The sequence below is a fragment of the Mustela putorius genome, unplaced genomic scaffold (assembly GCF_011764305.1).
Source record: "Mustela putorius furo isolate JIRA1106 unplaced genomic scaffold, ASM1176430v1.1 tig00537303_pilon_pilon_pilon, whole genome shotgun sequence".
Taxonomy (NCBI): Eukaryota; Metazoa; Chordata; class Mammalia; order Carnivora; family Mustelidae; genus Mustela; species Mustela putorius.
In genome coordinates, this window is record NW_025422441.1 from 865807 (window position 1) to 885544 (window position 19738).

The 19738-nt window shown below is 65.6% G+C and overlaps 1 protein-coding gene across 1 annotated transcript; it reads left to right on the forward strand.

Moving 5' to 3' along the window:
- The first annotated feature begins 1820 nt into the window (after positions 1-1820).
- Positions 1821-18076, forward strand: EPPK1 (epiplakin 1). The gene is given in 5 exon segments (XM_045074091.1): positions 1821-1898; positions 6888-14179; positions 14181-14219; positions 14221-15219; positions 15222-18076. Coding segments are annotated over 4 exon segments (10428 nt in total). The 5' UTR covers positions 1821-1898; positions 6888-6940; the 3' UTR covers positions 17373-18076.
- The last annotated feature ends 1662 nt before the right edge of the window (positions 18077-19738 follow it).

Genomic DNA, 19738 nt, shown 5'->3' on the forward strand with positions numbered 1-19738 from the left:
ACAAGTAGAGCTCCTAGTTTAGAGCTCAGTGATGCTAATTATCACCCCCCACTTATGCAGTAACTGGAAAGAAAGAAAACCTATTTGGAGCAAGATGTAAAAAAGTTAATTCTGAAGCCCAGGCAGGCATTCTTCCAGGTTTAAGGCTGCCTGGAGGCACAGCCCACCAGGGCCTCCCCCCCCACCCCCATCTCCTCCAGCACAGGAGGGCTGGGGTGGCGGAGAGATGCCGAGGTCGCTCCCCTTCTCACTCGCCGCAGCTCAGGTCTGCACACGCGAGCCTGGACTCGGCTTTGCAAGCTGAGAGGCTTCCACAGCACAAACCAGTCAGCGGCGGGTCAGGAGGCTGGTCCCGGTGTCGTAGGGTTGACTCCCTTTGAGGGGAACAAGGCAAGGATCTGCTCCAGGCCTCTCTCCTTGGCTGGCAGATCGTGTCTTCCCTCGGGGGTGTCTGCCCAAATTGCCCCTTTTTCCAAGGATACCAGTCAGGACGGCTGGAGGCCTCGTCTGAACGGATTACAACCTCCGAGTAAGGTCAGGTTCAGAGGGACTCAGGGCTTAAGACTTCAACAGGTGAACCTGGGGGAGGGACACAGCTCATCATCGTGAGTAAGGCCTGTTGGTGAGTGCCCAGCAGCACGGTGGGCAGAGGCTGTGTTCCCTCCGGGCTGGGACATGCTGGCCAGAGCTCACTCCTCTGCTGGGGATAGGGCCCTCCAGTGGCCAGCAGCAGTCACACAGGATGGCAAGTACAGGCCACAGAGATGGGGACCATTGCCCCAGTGAGTGGAGGCTAGCCCCAGGTCCAGGGAGCCTTGGTGAGCAGGTGTGATTGTGGGCGTGGTAAGCAGGGGTGAGGCCAGAGCCCCTCCCGTAGCAGTCCAGATCCCCCAGGGCACAGGGACCTGTCAGAGGTGGCTGGCTGGCCCTGAAGGAGGTCAGGAATGACCCAGCAAAGGTGGGGGCTAGGGGAGCAGGGAGACTGAGCTCCAGGGCAGGGACTGGGGATGGAGGGGGCTGCCTGGGGCTCTGCCTTGGGGGGATGAGGGGCACAGCACTACCCTGTCCATCTAAAGTGTCTGGGCAGTCTAAAGGGAGACCAGCCAGGAGATCTATGAGAGGTTCCTGCCCTGGCCCGTGGTCCCCAGCAAGCTGGCTCCCAAGGTTTTGCCCCCGAGGTTTGGGCCTCTAACACCTTGCAGCAGCCCCAGAGGGCAGGTGCTCGGATGGGCTTTCCAGGTGTGGTCCAGGTACTCCTGGACCAACAGGGGACCTCCCCTGAGCCCAGGTGGCTGCGCTGGACTGGTGGGACCGGGCCTGGCCATCTCTCTCAGAAAGGACTGGGGAGCGGCTGAGGACACCCCGGTTCAGCCCACACAAGTCCAAGCAGCAGTGGAGGGAGTTGGCCCCAGGGAGCCAGCAAACCCAGCAGACTGCCCGAGAGGGGTCTGGACAGGAGGCGGCAGAGCAGGCCTCCCAGCCCAGCAATGAAGTCGCGTTTGGGAGAGGGAAAGCGCATGGGTGGGTCTGCGTTTCCCTGAGGCTCGGGATGCGCCCCCTCCCGCACCCCACGCCGGGGCTCTGGGGGGGCGGTCGGCAAGGCCGGGGTTCGACGGAGTGGGCAGCCGCCCTCCACCGTTCGGGGCCCTTCCTCAACAGGGGTGCTTGCAGGCGGCCCGCCTGCCACAGGGGTGCGCCCGGGGCGTCGGCCCGGCCCCGCGGGGTTCCGGGCACCTGCCCGCCGCACCCTGCTTCGGGGCGCGCCCCCTGCCCCTGCCCACCCCCACAGGGGCGGGGCCGCGGCGGGGCGGGGCCGGCGGCGCATTTAAACCCCCCGGGGCGGGCGCACCGGCCAGCAGCGAGCGACGACAGACTGAGCGCGGGAGCCGGGGCGGCAGGTAGGACACGCGGGGCCGCCCGGAGCGACGCGGAACCCCCTGCGAGGGCGCGGGTCCGGGAGGCTGGGGCGGCGGGCGCGGGGGCGCGACGCGCGCGGGGAGTGGCCGGAGCTCTGGGCCCGGCTGTTCCCCGTCCCGGGCCGCTGGCCTCCCTCCGGCCCTGCTGGGCGGGGGTCCTGGTGACCAGCACCCACGTGGGAGACGCCGCCCGCGGGGATCCTCCCCGACCCCGCGCTTTCCCCCTCCCCGCAGGGCTGGAGGGCGGCTCCGGCGGGTCCCGCAGGTCAGGTTCCTGGGGGGCGGGGCGGGGGGGGCACCTTGTAGGGCGGGGCGAGGGGAGGGGGTGCGGACAGTAGGGGCAGGAGTGAGCGGCACCCGGGCGGCGGAGGGTGCGAGGTAATGAGACTGACAAATTGAGGGGCGGTGCTGCTCCTGGCGGGCGGGGCAGGGGCGTTGGGGGGACCCGTTGGGGGAGCTACCTGCTGTGGGGTCGGGGGATGGGTGGGCACAGGGAGGCCTGCGCCGGGCCATCTCAAGGCCCTTGGGAGGCAGGGTCCGCAGGGGCTCTGTCTTCCCTGTGCCCTCGTGTCATACCCACTTCCGCGGCGGTTGGTCTTTGCTCCGTAGAGGTGGGTGGGACCTTCCTGCAGGTGTCCACAGTCCGGCAGAGGCCGGGATTGCGCCTGTCTCTGCGGGCCTGAGGCGGCCTGGCCTCCTGCTTCTGTCGCCATGTGGCTCAGGTGGCCTGCCAGCCGGTCTGCTGCCCCTCCCAGGCTGGGGGGTGGGGGCTGACCTTCAGCGGTGGTGACGTTGATGGCCCGTGCCCAAGGAATGCAGACTCACCCTGCTCAGGAATCGCCTTCCTCCCGCTGCCTGGGGCCCACCTGAGATGGGGCCACAGGAAGAGACCCCCCCTCAGATTCCTTTTTCCTCAGCCTCTCTCGCCCAGCCCCAAGGCCAGTAGCCCAAGGCCAGCCCCCATCGGCTGGTGGCTCCCTCTCTGGGACACCCATCTTTCGGCTTCTGTGACATTGGGCTTGTCTGGGCCTCCCAGTCACCCTCTCCCACTCCCCAGGCCCTGGACACAGTCACTTGCCCTGGCCTGTCTCTCCAAGCTCCAGACCCCTCCGTCCAGCTGCCTTCCCAGGGTCCCCACTGCAGACTCAGGTACCCACTCCTGGGATCCTCTTCGGGTCCCACATGGGCAGGGTCCAGGGAGACTCAGACCAGGCTCAAGGTCACTGTCAGCCAAAGGGGGGAGGAGGGCGTGGCCCGGCTGCCATAGGCACAGGCCTCCCTGGGCCCTCACTTCCTGCTCTCCCGCTCCCTCCGACACCCAGCCCCGCTCCAGCCATGAATGCCCTTTGTGCAGGAAACGGGAGCCTCCTGTTCCCAGACCATGTACTGGCTCTAGTTTTCTTGTCTAGTGCCTGCCTGGCACTGCCCGCCCCCCAGCACAGCCTGTCTGGCTCCGGCCTGCCTGCCCACGTCCAGGCCAAGGGCCACCCACGGCCCTGATCGCTTGGCTGCTCCCGCCGCACGTGGCCCAGGACACGCTCCCCTCACTCTTTTGCCTGGCGAAAGGCACACTGTCTTCCCTGCCCCATAGCCTCGTTCCTTGGCACCCCTGCTGGGACTGGGGCAGGTCTGGGTGCGGGCGATGCATGGATCCCTGGACTCGCACCCCCTCTGAAGGCAGTCCTGGGACGTGGGAACAGGCACATTTTACAAACATGCCCATCCTTGGTGCGGCTGGGCTGCAAAACATGTGTCCGGGTGGGGCGCCAGGAGCAGAGTCTGCCCGCAGGACCATTAGGTGGTCCCAGGACAGCCCCTGTGGAGGGAGGATGGTGGAGGGGGGAGCCAGCGCCTGTAATGGAGTCGCACTGTTGCCAGGAGGTCAGAGCGGCCCTCACCCACCACCAGCTCCCAGGGTGCCGACAGGCTTCTCGTCCCAGGAAACCCACGAACTAAGGGTCTCCTCCCCGCGCCTCGTTCCCCACCCCCGCTCCCACTGCCTGTCTGCTGGGCTTGGTGCGCCCTCAGGTGGGAACACTGTTAGCTGCCAGAACCCGGCGTGGGCCTTTGGGGCCCACCCCTGCCTCCACCCCATCCCAGACCCCCCTTCTCCTGGCGGTCGGTTCACTCTTCTTCAGGCTTCTTCTTGGTCCTGGACACAAGGAGCCAGAACGTCCTGGGAGCAGCTGTGGCCGTCGGCGCAGCGGGACTGTCCCGGGTGGATCCGTCATCCTCTGGGACGGAGCCCAGAGCCACAAGGACAGAGGGTGGGGTCGTTGGAGGGATGGTGGGGGCCGAGCCTGCTTCCGTCGCTTCGCTCCTGGGCCCACATGGTCCATCTGCGGGGACAGGTGCATCACATTTTAGGAGTACACCCCTCCCGGGGGCTGGGGGCGCCTGGGGGCTGGGGCTCCAGCTCTCAGGACGGTGCTGCCCAGCCTGCCCCCAGGGCAGTCTTCACGGTCACTGTCACGGTCACTGTGAAGCCCCACTGGGACCCACATGGCCTTAGACGCCCAGCTGACCACTCAGCCACTGTGATCTTCTCCCGAAGCTTAGCAAACACCGCCCGCCACGTGCTCTGGGCTAGCCTCCACGTCTCAAATGCCTGATACCTGGTGCTACGCTCCACTTGGGTGGGAAGGCTGGTGGCTCGAGGCCCTTCCTGGAGCCCAGCTGCCATGGCTAGCCAGGTTGCAGCTCCCCCTACAAAGTCCTGCTCGGTGTCTGTCTGGTCCTGGCCACCCCCGTCCCCACCGTCTGTGCGGCACACAGCTGCTGGGGTCCAGAAGGCTCAGGCCCCACATCTGTGTGTGGGAAGGGAAGGCGGCAGGACTCTACCTCTACCCGGGGGCTCACAGCAGGGTCCCAAGCCAAGTCGAGGGACTAGGAAGGGCAACACAATTCCCGAGGGGGCAGAAGCAGGGGCCATCCGCCGGGGGCCCTCCTTCAGCCTCAGGTGGGGTTCGGCAGCACTTGAAGCGATCACTCTACTAGATCTGTGTCATCAAAGTCCTGGCTGATTCCGGGTGACTGTGGCAGCTCGGCACCCAGCTCAGCCATGCTGTCCCCTGTCCAGCCCCGGCATGGAGGTCTTCCCATGGAGGTCCCAGCTGCCCAGCCCCTCTATCACTTGCTGACCCTGCCCTGCTCCAGGGCTGGAGGCGGTGGAGAGGGCAGCATCGGGGAAGGTGGTCCTTGCAAGCGGGAGGCTAAGGGGTGCCTGGAGGCCGTAGGCGGGGACATGAGTTGGGCTGGCCCTGTGAGGACCCCTGGTGGGACCAGCAGGGGCCGGAGAAGGTGTGAGGGGATTCAGGGGTTAGACAGAGTGCCTGAGGGAGGCTCTACAGAGCACGGGCGGTCATGGGGGTGCTGCGGAGCCTCGGGGTCTGGGCGCGGGTGTCCAGGAGGCAGCCGGGCATGGGTTCTGGGACTCCAGGGCGGGCTGGGGGGATGGAGGGCAGTGTGAGGGGCTCCCTGGTTTGGAGCAGACCCTGTCACCGGCAAGAAGGCTGCAGAGCTGTGACCGGAGGCGGGGCAGTCAGATCCAAAATGCATTTCTTGGGTCTGGCAGCCAGAGTCCAAGGTCGCCTCGGGGAGAGCTGCAGAGCAAAGGGGCAGAGGCGTCCTGAGCCTTGTCCCGCGGTGGGCGTGGGGCAGGGGCTCGATCTGGTTGGGTTGCCAGGACAGGTGTGGTCGGCCGGCACTGGGGAAGAAGGAGGCTTCCGAGGAAACCGGGTGTGGGCCGGTTCACGGGGTGGGGCGTGGCGGGCGGGAGGCTGTGCTGCCCCTGCCCAGCTGTCGCAGCCACTGCCGTAGCCTGGGCGGCTTAGAGCAGCCGACACGCCTCTCATGGTTCCTGGGGCTGGGGCTGGAGTCCGCTTCTGCCCTGGAACCTGGGCCTCTGGGCCTCTGGGCCCCTTGCAGGAGATCTTCGCCTCGGTCTTCCTGCGCAGAAAGCAGGCCGGGGATTAGGGGTCTCCCTGCTCCGGGGCCGCAGCTGAGTTCCAGCTGCAAAGACCCAATTTCCAAATAAAGCTAGAGTCATAGGTCCTGGAGGTTAGAACTTGGACATTTCTTTTGGGGGGACGTGATTGAACCCCACAGGACAGGGATGGGCGGAGGTGACGCAGGCTCGTGTGCAGGTGGGATGGGGGAGGGGAGGGAAGGCACTTGGCACCACAGGTCCGACAGTCGCGGCACAGCCGTGGGGCTGCTGGGGCTCTGAGCCGCCCACCAGGGCCCAGGGCCTGGCCATCCCCACAGTTCCTGCTAGACTGGCCCTCGGGCACCGAGTCTTTGTTCTCTCGGGCCTCCGAGGCCGGGTCTGGGCACAGGGAGGCCGTATCCCAGAGAGCACAGAGGTTGGGGGACTGGGAGGGCACCGAGTCAGGCTAAGGCAGGAGACTCTGGGGGTTCTGCCTGGAGCCCAGTGGGGGTCTGGGAAAGGAACGGAGGCCAGAGCTGAGGGTCCAGGGTGCAGTGTGGGGGTGGAGGTGGTGACTGGAAGGGTACTGGTGTCCCTGAACCCAGGGGGTGGCAGGAGGGGGAAAAAGCTCTTGGGAGCAGAGGGGAGGCCTGGGAGGCTGGGAGGTATGAATTAGAGGGGGAGGGTGAAGGGGGAGGGGCCACACCCTGCGGGCTCAGCGCTGACTCCACCCCGAACATGCAGGCCCCTCTGGCCTGGCCCACACCAGGACCCTGGGGAGGGGGCTGGAAGGTGTTGGGCGGCGACAGAGGCCCACAGGAGAAGAGCCCACATATGCTGGCAGCTGCCTGATTGGCCTGAGGTCCCTCATGGTCCCTCCTGGGATCCCACAGGGTGAGGCAAAGGACCTCACATGGCCAGGAGGGCCAGCCATGTCTGGAGGCTGATTCAGAGTTTGGGACGGACCTCTGACTGTTCCCTCCTGCCTGCCTGGGCCATCCCAGGGCCCCTAATGGAGACTTTCTACCCCCCCCCCCCCGCAGGGAGCAGACACAGGGGACCTTGGGTGAGTGGATTCTGCACAGCAGGGCCAAGCATGATGAACGGCCACAGCTCCCCTCCTCTTGATGTCCTGGCCACCAATGGCACCGAGCTGACCATCGTCCCTGAGACCACGAAGGCCATGTTGGGAACCAGCACCTCCTCCGGGCCCCAGGCCAAAAGCATCACTGGGGTATTCGTGGAGGCCTCCAGCCAGGCCCAGAGTCTCTACGCTGCCATGAAGCAGGGCCTCCTGTCCAGTGAGCTTGGGCTGGCTCTGCTGGAGGCCCAGGCCGCCACTGGGGGTCTCGTGGACCCCACGCAGGGCCACTTACTCTCTGTGTCTGAGGCCGTGCAGCAGGGCCTGGTAGGCCTGGGGCTGAAGGAAAGGCTGCTGGCTGCTGAGCAGGCAGTCACTGGGTACCCCGATCCCTATGGTGGCGGGAAGCTGGCCCTCTTCCAGGCCATCGGGAAGGAGGTGATAGGGCGAGCACAGGGGTACAGCTGGTTGGAGGCCCAGCTAGCCACCGGGGGCCTGGTGGACCCCATTCGGGGTGGGCGAGTGGCCCCAGAGCTGGCCTGCCAGCAGGGCCTCCTGGACCAGGAGACGTGGCGTGTTCTGGCAGAGCGCAAGCCGAGTTCCAGCAGCCCTGGCTTCCAGGACCCCAACACGGGAGAGTGGCTGTCCTACGGCGGTCTGCTGGGCAGGTGTGTGAGAGCTCCCGGCACTGGGCTGGCCGTCCTGCCCCTCAGAACCACGTTCCACACCCTGTGTGGGGCAGTGAGCTTGGCAGAGCTGCAGGAGGCAGGCATCCTGGATGGGGAGACCGCCCGGGGCCTTCGGGAGGGCAAGCTGTCCGTGTCGGACGTGAGCGCCCGGGCCGCTGTGAGGCGCTACCTGCAGGGCACGGGCAGCGTGGCGGGGGTTGTCCTGCTGCCCGCTGGCCGCAAGAAGAGCTTCTTCCAGGCTGTCACCGAGCACTTGCTCCCAATGGCCACGGCGCTCCCACTCTTGGAGGCTCAGGCCGCCACCTGCACACTGGTGGACCCAGGCACCGGCCAGCGGCTGCAGGTGGATGAGGCCGTCAGGTCTGGCCTCCTCGGCCCCGAGCTCCATGGGCAGCTCCTGGTGGCGGAGCAGGCGGTGACGGGCTACCACGACCCCTTCAGCGGCACGCGGGTCCCCCTCTTCCAGGCCATGAAGAAGGAGCTGGTGGACAGGTCCCTGGCGCTGCGACTCCTGGATGCCCAGCTGGCCACGGGGGGGCTCGTGTGTCCAGCCCGCAGGCTCCGGCTGCCCCTGGAGGGTGCCCTGCGCTTCGGATGCCTGGACGAAGAAACACGGCGTTGTGTCTCCCGGGCCACTGGCTTCTCGGACCCCAGCACGCAGGAGAGCCTTGGCTATGGGCAGCTGATGGCACGCTGTGTCACCGACCCAGAGACAGGTCTGGCCTTCCTTCCACTCTCAAATGGCACCCTTGGAGGGGAGCCACAAGGACTCCCGTTCATCGATCACAGCACCCGGCAGACCTTAAGTGAGGCCACGACCACCATCTCCGTGGGCCAGTTCCAGGGCCAACCTGTGTCCCTGTGGGAGCTGCTCTTCTCCGAGCCCATCCCCGCAGAGCAGAGGGCGGCCCTGGCCCAGCGGCACCAGGAGGGCACCATCTCGGCGGAGGAACTGGCAGCGGCACTGAGGGCCATCCTTGAACACGCTGCAGCCACGGCCAAGACCACCTTTGCTGGACTGAGGGGGCCTGTGATGCCCGCTGAGCTGCTGGAAGCAGGGATCATCGAGCAGGACATGTATGAGCGTCTGGAGCAAGGCCAGACCACGGCCCAGGAAGTGGGCAGGCTGGACCCCGTGCAGAAATACCTGGAAGGGACCGGGTGCGTTGCTGGCCTGCTGCTGCCCAGCTCCCAGGAGCGGCTCAGCATCTACGAGGCTCGCGGGAGGGGGCTTCTCAGGCATGGCACGGCCCTCATCCTCCTGGAGGCGCAGGCAGCCACGGGCTTCATCCTTAACCCGAAGGAGAACAAGAGATACTCCGTGGAGGAGGCCCTGAGGGCCGGCCTCATTGGACCCGACGTGTTTGCAAAGCTGCTGTCGGCGGAGCGCGCCGTCACCGGCTACACCGACCCGTACACGGGGGAGCAGATCTCCCTCTTCCAGGCCATGCAGAAGGACCTGATCGTCCGCGACCACGGCATCCGCCTGCTGGAGGCGCAGATCGCCACGGGCGGCATCATCGACCCCGTGCACAGCCACCGGCTGCCCGTGGACGTGGCCTACCGGCGTGGCTACTTCGACGAGGACATGAACCGCGTCCTGGCCGACCCGAGCGACGACACCAAGGGCTTCTTTGACCCCAACACGCACGAGAACCTCACGTACCTGCAGCTCCTGGAGTGCTGTGTGCTCGACCCTGAGACGGGGCTGCGCCTCCTGCCGCTGACCCGCCCGCAGCCGCAGCTGGTGGACGGCACCACCCGGCAGGCCTTCCAGAGCCTGCTGCTGTCCGTGAGGTACGGGCGGTTCCAGGGAGAGAGGGTCTCGGCGTGGGAGCTCATCAACTCCGAGTGCTGCAGCGAGCCCCAGCGGAGGCAGGTTTTGCGGGATTATCGGCAGCGCAGGCTCTCACTGCCGCAGGTGGCGCGGCTGCTGGAGAGAGCGACGGCGAGGTGGGTGGACGTCACGCTGCCCATGGCGTGCGCGCCGCGGGGCCGAGTCAGCGCCTACCAGCTCTGGGAGGCCCGGATCATTGACCAAGAGCTCCTGGACCAGGTGCTGGAGGGCACAGTGAGCCCCGAGGCGCTCCTCCGCATGGACAGCGTGCGGCAGGCCCTGCGCGGCACCGGGGCCGTGGGCGGCGTGCTGCTGCAGCCCTCTGGCCGGAGGCTCAGCCTCTACGCGGCCATGAAGCAGCAGCTGCTAGGCCCAGGCGTGGCACTGGCCCTGCTGGAGGCCCAGGCGGCCACTGGGGCCCTTCTCGACCCCCATGGTCCAGAGCCCCTGTCAGTGGACGAGGCCGTGCGGAGGGGGCTGGTGGGGCCGGAACTGTACAGCAGGCTGAGGCGGGCGGAGGGCGCGGTCACTGGCTGCAGAGACCCCTTTTCTGGGGAGCGGGTATCCTTGTTCCAGGCCATGAAGAAGGGCCTCATCCCCGTAGAGCAGGCTGCTCGCCTCCTGGAGGCCCAGGTGGCCACAGGAGGAGTCTTTGACCCCATAGGCCACTACCGCCTCCCCATGCCCACAGCCGCCCAGCGCGGCTACATTGACCAGGAGATAGAGACGGCCTTGTGCGGCTCCCCCGAAACTTTTCCCACGCCAGATGGCCGGGGCCACACCAGCTATGCCCGGCTGCTGGAGCAGTGTGTGAGGGACGAGCCTTCAGGCCTTCATTTCCTGCCCCTGCCCGAAAACACTGCTGCGGCCCCCACGGACGAACAGGTCCGGGAGACCCTGCAGGCCGTGCAGGGGGCTGAGGACGGCACGTCCCTCTGGGAGCTCCTGTGCTCCCACCACTTCTCGGACGAGCAGCGGCAAAGACTCTTGGAGGACTTCAAGGTGGGAAAAACCACTACCCAGCAGCTCCGGGAGACCGTGCAGAAGTGGGTGCAGGAGGCAGAGCTCCTGGCACAGGCTCAGGTCACAGTGCCCGGCCCCCGGGGGGAGATTCCTGCTCTCTGGCTGCTGGCTGTCGGCATCATCTCCCGGGAGACCCTGGCAGCGCTGGCTCAGGGCACGCGATCACCTGCCGAGGTTGCTGGGCAGCCCGCTGTGAAGGCCTGCCTCTGGGGTACGGGCTGTGTGGCCGGTGTGCTGTTGCAGCCGTCGGGGACCAAGGTCAGCATCAGCCAGGCTGTGACAGATGGCCTCTTGCCTGAGGGCCTGGGACGAAGGCTGCTGGAGGCCCAGGTGGCATCCGGCTCCCTCATTGACCCTCTGACCAACCGGAGACTCTCGGTGCAAGGTGCCGTCAAAGCCGGCCTGGTGGGGGCGGCCTTGCACGAGCAGCTGCGGCAAGCCGAGAGGGCCGTGGTTGGGTACGCGGATCCCTACTCGGGAGGTTCCCTCTCACTGTGGCAGGCCATGCAGAAGGGGCTAGTGCCCCGAAGCGAGGGCCTCCCCCTCCTACAGGTACAGTTGGCCACGGGGGGTGCCATGGACCCTGTCCACGGGGTGCACCTGCCCGAGGCAGCGGCCTGCAGGCTTGGCCTCCTGGACCAGCAGGTCAGCCAGGGGCTAACCTCCACAGCTGAGGACAGCAAGTTCTTCTTCGACCCCAGCGCCCAGGACACGGTGACATACAGCCAGCTCAAGGAGCGCTGTGTCCTGGATGCGGACACCGGCCTGTGGCTGCTTCCGCTCGCCCAGGACAAGGTGCTGAAGGTGGACGAGCACATGGTGGTGGCTCTGAGAGCCATGAAGGTCCCTGTTGGCACCGGCAGGTTCAAAGGCCTCAGCGTGTCACTGTGGGACCTCCTGCACTCAGAGTACATCGACGTCCACACACGGCGGGAGCTGGTGGCCCTTTGCCAGTCTGGGAGGGCCACGGCCCTGCGGCATGTGACTGCGGCCGTCACTGCCCTGGTTGAGGCCTCAGAGACACAGCCCTCAAAGGTCACCTTTAGAGGACTCCGGAAGCTGGTGTCGGCCAGTGACTTGTTCAGGTCACGGCTGATTGACAAGGAGACGCTGGACGCGCTGACCCAGGGCACAAGGACAGTGCAGGAGGTGACGGAGAGGAGCTGTGTGAGGCAGTACCTAGAGGGAGGCAACTTCATTGCCGGGGTCCTTGCCCAGGGCACGAGGGAGAAGATGAGCATCTCTGAGGCCCTGAGGAGGGGCATCCTGCGACCCGGCACGGCCCTGGTGCTGCTGGAGGCACAGGCGGCCACGGGCTTCATCATTGACCCCGTGCGTAACCAGAGGCTGACCGTGGAGGAGGCGTTCGCGGCAGGGATGTTTGGCAGGGAGACCTACCAGAAGCTGCTGTCGGCGGAGCGCGCCGTCACCGGCTACACCGACCCGTACACGGGGGAGCAGATCTCCCTCTTCCAGGCCATGCAGAAGGACCTGATCGTCCGCGACCACGGCATCCGCCTGCTGGAGGCGCAGATCGCCACGGGCGGCATCATCGACCCCGTGCACAGCCACCGGCTGCCTGTGGACGTGGCCTACCGGCGCGGCTACTTCGACGAGGACATGAACCGCGTCCTGGCCGACCCGAGCGACGACACCAAGGGCTTCTTCGACCCCAACACGCACGAGAACCTGACGTACCTGCAGCTCCTGGAGCGCTGCGTGGAGGACCCCGAGACGGGGCTCTACATGCTGCAAATTGTGAAGAAAGGAGAAACCTATGTTTATATCGACGAAGCCACAAGACAACAGCTCAAGTCCCAAACCATAAACATGCAAGTGGGGAGGTTTGCCAATCAGACAGTCTCCTTCTGGGACCTGCTGTCCTCCCCGTACTTCACAGAGGAAAGGAAACGGGAGCTCATCCACGAGTACAGAGTCCAGAACACATCCCTAGAGAAGCTGCTGGAGATCATCACCACGACAGTGCAAGAAACAGAGAATCGGTACCAAGGCATGAAGCTGACAGGCATCGGTGGGGAGGTTACTGCCGCCGAGCTGTTCAACTCTGAAATCCTCGATGAAAAGACCCTGGATGCCCTGACTGGGGAGACATCGGGGGGGCTAGATCTCAGCAGGCTGGCGCAAGTGAGGCCCTATCTGGAAGGGACCGGCTGCATCGCGGGGGTGGTGCTACCCTCCACCCAAGAGGCAATGAGCTTTTACGAAGCCAGCAGGGAGGGACTCATCCCCATGGGGTTTGCGGCTCAGCTGCTGGAGGCCCAGGCAGCCACAGGCTTTCTGCTGGATCCTGGCAGCCGCAAGAAGTTCTCCGTGCGGCAGGCCTTGGCTGAGGGCCTGGTGGGTGAGGACCTGCAGACGAGGCTTCGAGAGGCTGAGAAGGCCGCCCTAGGCTATGCAGACCCAGCCACGGGAGACACAATCTCCCTGTTCCAAGCAATGCAGAGGAAGATTGTCCCAAGAGAGGAAGCACTGAGACTGCTGGAGGTACAGGTGGCCACAGGGGGCGTCATCGACCCCCTGCACCACCACCGCCTCCCACTGCACGTGGCCTACAGACGTGGATGTCTGCACCCGGACATCTACCCGCTCATTGCAGATCAGAACCGCATGAAGAGAAGGTTTGTGGATCCAAACACTCAGGAGAGGGTCACATACCAACAGCTGCGGGAAAGGAGCCAAAAAGGAGCAGGGACGGGCTGGGCTCTCTTCCAGGTAGTCCGTGAAAGCCAGAGCACTGCCTATGTCGACGAGGCCACGAGGAGGGCGCTGGAGGCCGAGAGAGTGGAGGTCGCAGTTGGAAGGTACAAGGACCAGAGGCCGTCGCTGTGGGAGCTACTCAATTCGGAGTACGTAACTCACGAGATGAAACTCCAGCTGGTGAGGGACTATAAAAGAGACACGGCCAGGGCAATGGAAAAGGTAGTAAACGTAATTTTAGAATTAATAGAGAAAAAAGAGAAAAACAAAAAGGAGCTATGGTTCCCAGGAATCAGAAAACACATCACTGCTTCAGAACTCCTCCAAGCAGATGTCCTCAGCAAAGAGGTGTTGGAGGACCTTGCCCAGGGCACCAGGACGCCGCAGGAGGTGACGGAGATGGACTCGGTCAAGCGCTACCTGCAGGGCACGAGCTGCATCGCGGGCGTGCTGGTGCCCGCCAAGGACGAGCCCGGGCGGCAGGAGAAGATGAGCATCTACCAGGCCATGTGGAAGGGCGTCCTGCGGCCCGGCACGGCCCTGGTGCTGCTGGAGGCACAGGCGGCCACGGGCTTCGTCATCGACCCCGTGCGCAACCAGAGGCTGACCGTGGAGGAGGCGGTGGCCGCGGGCGTGGTGGGCGGCGAGATCCGGGAGAAGCTGCTGTCGGCGGAGCGCGCCGTCACCGGCTACACCGACCCGTACACGGGGGAGCAGATCTCCCTCTTCCAGGCCATGCAGAAGGACCTGATCGTCCGCGACCACGGCATCCGCCTGCTGGAGGCGCAGATCGCCACGGGCGGCATCATCGACCCCGTGCACAGCCACCGGCTGCCCGTGGACGTGGCCTACCGGCGCGGCTACTTCGACGAGGACATGAACCGCGTCCTGGCCGACCCGAGCGACGACACCAAGGGCTTCTTCGACCCCAACACGCACGAGAACCTCACGTACGTGCAGCTGCTGCTGCGTCGCTGCGTGCTCGACCCCCGACACGGGGCTCTACATGCTGCAGCTGGCCGGCCGGGGGCTCCGCCGTGCACCAGCTGAGCGAGGAGCTGCGCGGCGCCCTGCGTCACGCCCGCGTGGCGCCGGGCCACGGCGTGCTCCAGGGCCAGAGCGTCTCCATCTGGGAGCTCCTGTTCTACCGGGAGGTGCCCGAGGGCCTGCGGCAGGACCTGCTGCGCCGGTACGGGGCGGGCGCGCTGACCGTGCAGGAGGTGGGCGCTGCCCTCACCTCGCTGCTGGCCCGTGCCAGCGCCGACGGGAGCGGGAGCCCCAGCCCGGTTCCCCCGGACCCCCGCGGGGCCCTGCGCGCCGCCACCATGGAGGTCAAGGTGGGCCGCCTGCGGGGGCCGGCGGTGCCCGTGTGGGACGTGCTGGCGTCCAGCTACGTGAGCGGCGCCACGCGGGAGCAGCTGCTGGCCGGCTTCGGCTCGGGGACGCTGGGCTTGCCGGCGCTGACCCGCAGGCTGACCACCATCGTCGAGGAGGCGGAGGCGGCCGGCGGGCCCGATCGCGGGCCGGAGGAGGCCGCCCGCGGCCCGCAGGAGGGCCGGCCAGCCGGGCGAGGTGGCGGGGACGGCGACGTGGGGCCCTCCCCGGGCCAGGCCCCCGCCGAGCCCACCGCCGGCGGCCCCCAGGAGCAGGCCCTGCGTGCCGTCACCATGGAGGTGCGCGTCGGCCAGTTCCGGGGGCGGCGGCCCTCCGTGTGGGACGTCCTCTTCTCCTCCTACCTGAGCCGGGCCCGCCGGGACGAGCTCCTGGCCCAGCACGCGGCCGGCGCCCTGGCCGTGCCGGCCCTGGTCGCCGTCCTCACCCAGGCCATCGAGGAGGCGGAGGAGGAGCGGCTGAGCAAGGTGTCCTTCCGGGGCCTGAGGCGCCAGGTGTCCGCCTCCGAGCTGCACACGTCCGGGATCCTGGGCCCCGAGACCCTGCGGGACCTGGCCCAGGGCACCAGGACGCCGCAGGAGGTGACGGAGATGGACTCGGTCAAGCGCTACCTGCAGGGCACGAGCTGCATCGCGGGGGCGTGCTGGTGCCCGCCAAGGACGAGCCCGGGCGGCAGGAGAAGATGAGCATCTACCAGGCCATGTGGAAGGGCGTCCTGCGGCCCGGCACGGCCCTGGTGCTGCTGGAGGCACAGGCGGCCACGGGCTTCGTCATCGACCCCGTGCGCAACCAGAGGCTGACCGTGGAGGAGGCGGTGGCCGCGGGCGTGGTGGGCGGCGAGATCCGGGAGAAGCTGCTGTCGGCGGAGCGCGCCGTCACCGGCTACACCGACCCGTACACGGGGGAGCAGATCTCCCTCTTCCAGGCCATGCAGAAGGACCTGATCGTCCGCGACCACGGCATCCGCCTGCTGGAGGCGCAGATCGCCACGGGCGGCATCATCGACCCCGTGCACAGCCACCGGCTGCCCGTGGACGTGGCCTACCGGCGCGGCTACTTCGACGAGGACATGAACCGCGTCCTGGCCGACCCGAGCGACGACACCAAGGGCTTCTTCGACCCCAACACGCACGAGAACCTCACGTACGTGCAGCTGCTGCGTCGCTGCGTGCTCGACCCCGACACGGGGCTCTACATGCTGCAGCTGGCCGGCCGGGGCTCCGCCGTGCACCAGCTGAGCGAGGAGCTGCGCGGCGCCCTGCATCACGCCCGCGTGGCGCCGGGCCACGGCGTGCTCCAGGGCCAGAGCGTCTCCATCTGGGAGCTCCTGTTCTACCGGGAGGTGCCCGAGGGCCTGCGGCAGGACCTGCTGCGCCGGTACGGGGCGGGCGCGCTGACCGTGCAGGAGGTGGGCGCTGCCCTCACCTCGCTGCTGGCCCGTGCCAGCGCCGACGGGAGCGGGAGCCCCAGCCCGGTTCCCCCGGACCCCCGCGGGGCCCTGCGCGCCGCCACCATGGAGGTCAAGGTGGGCCGCCTGCGGGGGCCGGCGGTGCCCGTGTGGGACGTGCTGGCGTCCAGCTACGTGAGCGGCGCCACGCGGGAGCAGCTGCTGGCCGGCTTCGGCTCGGGGACGCTGGGCTTGCCGGCGCTGACCCGCAGGCTGACCACCATCGTCGAGGAGGCGGAGGCGGCCGGCGGGCCCGATCGCGGGCCGGAGGAGGCCGCCCGCGGCCCGCAGGAGGGCCGGCCAGCCGGGCGAGGTGGCGGGGACGGCGACGTGGGGCCCTCCCCGGGCCAGGCCCCCGCCGAGCCCACCGCCGGCGGCCCCCAGGAGCAGGCCCTGCGTGCCGTCACCATGGAGGTGCGCGTCGGCCAGTTCCGGGGGCGGCGGCCCTCCGTGTGGGACGTCCTCTTCTCCTCCTACCTGAGCCGGGCCCGCCGGGACGAGCTCCTGGCCCAGCACGCGGCCGGCGCCCTGGCCGTGCCGGCCCTGGTCGCCGTCCTCACCCAGGCCATCGAGGAGGCGGAGGAGCGGCTGAGCAAGGTGTCCTTCCGGGGCCTGAGGCGCCAGGTGTCCGCCTCCGAGCTGCACACGTCCGGGATCCTGGGCCCCGAGACCCTGCGGGACCTGGCCCAGGGCACCAGGACGCCGCAGGAGGTGACGGAGATGGACTCGGTCAAGCGCTACCTGCAGGGCACGAGCTGCATCGCGGGCGTGCTGGTGCCCGCCAAGGACGAGCCCGGGCGGCAGGAGAAGATGAGCATCTACCAGGCCATGTGGAAGGGCGTCCTGCGGCCCGGCACGGCCCTGGTGCTGCTGGAGGCACAGGCGGCCACGGGCTTCGTCATCGACCCCGTGCGCAACCAGAGGCTGACCGTGGAGGAGGCGGTGGCCGCGGGCGTGGTGGGCGGCGAGATCCGGGAGAAGCTGCTGTCGGCGGAGCGCGCCGTCACCGGCTACACCGACCCGTACACGGGGGAGCAGATCTCCCTCTTCCAGGCCATGCAGAAGGACCTGATCGTCCGCGACCACGGCATCCGCCTGCTGGAGGCGCAGATCGCCACGGGCGGCATCATCGACCCCGTGCACAGCCACCGGCTGCCCGTGGACGTGGCCTACCGGCGCGGCTACTTCGACGAGGACATGAACCGCGTCCTGGCCGACCCGAGCGACGACACCAAGGGCTTCTTCGACCCCAACACGCACGAGAACCTCACGTACGTGCAGCTTCTTCAGAGAGGTACTCCTGACCCAGAGACCGGGCTGCTATTTTTGTCTCTTAGCTGAGTTAGGATGGTTTTCCCCTGTATTGTGTGGTTTATCCATCATGCTGTATTTCCGCAATGTTGAAAATTCCCAATCTTTTTGGTTCATCTGTCCCCCTTTTATTCTGTGTCTGTTGACAAAGCAGTCACTTCCAGTTTCCCCAGTGTCGTCCTGTTCTCCGTCCCGTGGTAATCAGAGCACAGGCTCCTTCTCGCTATCGACATGTACACGCCTGCAGTGTTTACCTGTGAAATTTTCGTCAGTGTATCTCAGTGTTGATATTGTAAACTTTTCTGATAAACTTTGTTACAGCTCCCGGTCCCTGCTCAGCAGGGAGCCTGCTTCCTCCTCTCTCTCTGCCTGCCTCTCTGCCTACTTGTGATCTTTGTCTATCAAATAAATAAATGAAATATTAACAAAAAAAAAACTTCGTTGCAATTAGATTTAAGAGGTCTTTTCTTTTGCTTTTGTTTTTTTGGCAATCGCTGTTGTCCTGTGTTCAGTAAATGCACTCCCGTACGTTTCAGAGGTGGTGTCCCGCTTGTGGACTCATTTCCTTTTTGTCAGTGGTCAGTGGCTCTTCGGGTTCTTCTTGGTGGCTGTGCTCTGTGCTGTGGTGCCCTGTGAAGGCTCCGTCTGAAGCTGTTTCTTGGACCTGTCTCTTGCTGTGTGTGTCCTCTCCTGGGTTGTGTGGCTAGCACGGTTCGCCCTCTATTCTTTATAATTTACAGAGAAAGGTTCATGTTTATACACAAAGGTCTTTTCTTTCTTTCTTTCTTTTTTTTTTTTTTAAATGAAACAAGCCCTTTCCTCCCAGTTGGGCTTGCAGTTTGTTTTTTGTGTTTTGTTTTTTTAAGATTTTACTTATTATTTCCCAGAGAGAGTCACAGGGCGAGAGAACACAAGCAGGGGGAGTGGGAGAAGCAGATTCCCCGCTGAGCAGGGAGCCCAAGGTGGGGCTCGATCCCAGGACCCCAGGATCATGACCCGAGCCGAAGGCAGATGCTGAATGACTAAGCCACCCGGGTGCCCCCACAAAGGCGTCTTCAGATTTTTGAGTGTTCAGATGTTTTAAATGTAGAGATAAGGCAGTAAACAATTTTTTTTTTTTTTTAAGAACCACGGAACAAACGTAGGGCAGCATGGAGCTGCACTTAGAATAGTGTGTGTGAATGGTGCAGGTCTTAGAGTGTGAGCCCTGGAAGGTTCTAGAACTTCTGTCCTTAATTGAAGTGTGTCTCTTTGGGACACGGGGCACATCCTTCCCGGTCTCCCTCTTTGCTACAGAGAGAGTTGTGTGCAGCTGAGGGACACCCTGGTCGTGCCTCCTGGTGCTGGGTGGCAGCTGGGGCGCGGGGCAGGCGGCTGCAGCAGCCCTGATGAGCTCACGGGTCACATGCGGATGAAAGCGGAATGGGGTAGAGGGGTGAGAAGTCATCTGGGGCAACATGGCGGGGGGGGGGGTCCCTGTTAGCTGTGACACTGAGCAGAGATAGAGTAGGAGTTGAGGGCTGGGGTTCGAGATAAAGAGAAGACACATGTGTGCACCGCTTTTCCCCCTAGAAAGACACCATGAAGGGTGGGTGAGGAACTCAGCAGGTATGAGTGAGACCATGGGAAGGCAGTGGGGACTGAGGGGTAAAGGAAGATTTTAGGCAAGAATTCTAGAGAGCATCTCTTGTTGACATGGGCAGAGGGTGTGACAAGGGCTCTCCTGAAGGGAAAGGGGCTGCAGGTCAGTAGGTGGGGTGCTCCCCACTTTGGCCTCCTCTGTGTCAACAGAAAGGGAAGAGAAGGGAAGAAATTGCCTTTCGGAGTGTGGGACAGTAAACACGTGCAAATGAACGGAAAAGAACGCAAGTGCCAGCGGTGGGACGCTTGTGACCATGAATTAAAATCACCTGGTCAGCCTGCTCCTTGTCACTTCAGGACCGTCCCCCCTGATCCCTGGGGTAGGGGGATGCCTGGGGACTGGAAGGTGGTCTGGGGCTGGGTTCCGGGCTGCGTGTGGCACGAGCGTGATGGGGAGGCACGGAAGGGACGCAAGGCGGAACGCTCAGCTCCCAGAGCTGGGCTGGGACGTTTCCCGGAGCCCCGGACCGGGTCCCATGCAGGTGGCCAAGCGCCCTGGGAGGAGCCGACGTACCGGGCTCCAGGCGGGCACCCAAAGCCCTGAGGTCGGGTCGCTGGAGTCAGGCTGGTGTTGGGGACTGCTGTCCCGAGAGCGCAGGTTTCCTGCAGGCGCTGGAGGGCCTAGGCCCCCAGCAGGACCTCCAGGGGAGGGCCCTAGGTGCGACAGGCGGGTCCCCGACCGGGACGGACTCTGTGGGGCGGGGCCTTAGTCAGGTGAGGGCCGAACTCCGGCCAGGGAGGGGGACTCCTAAGGG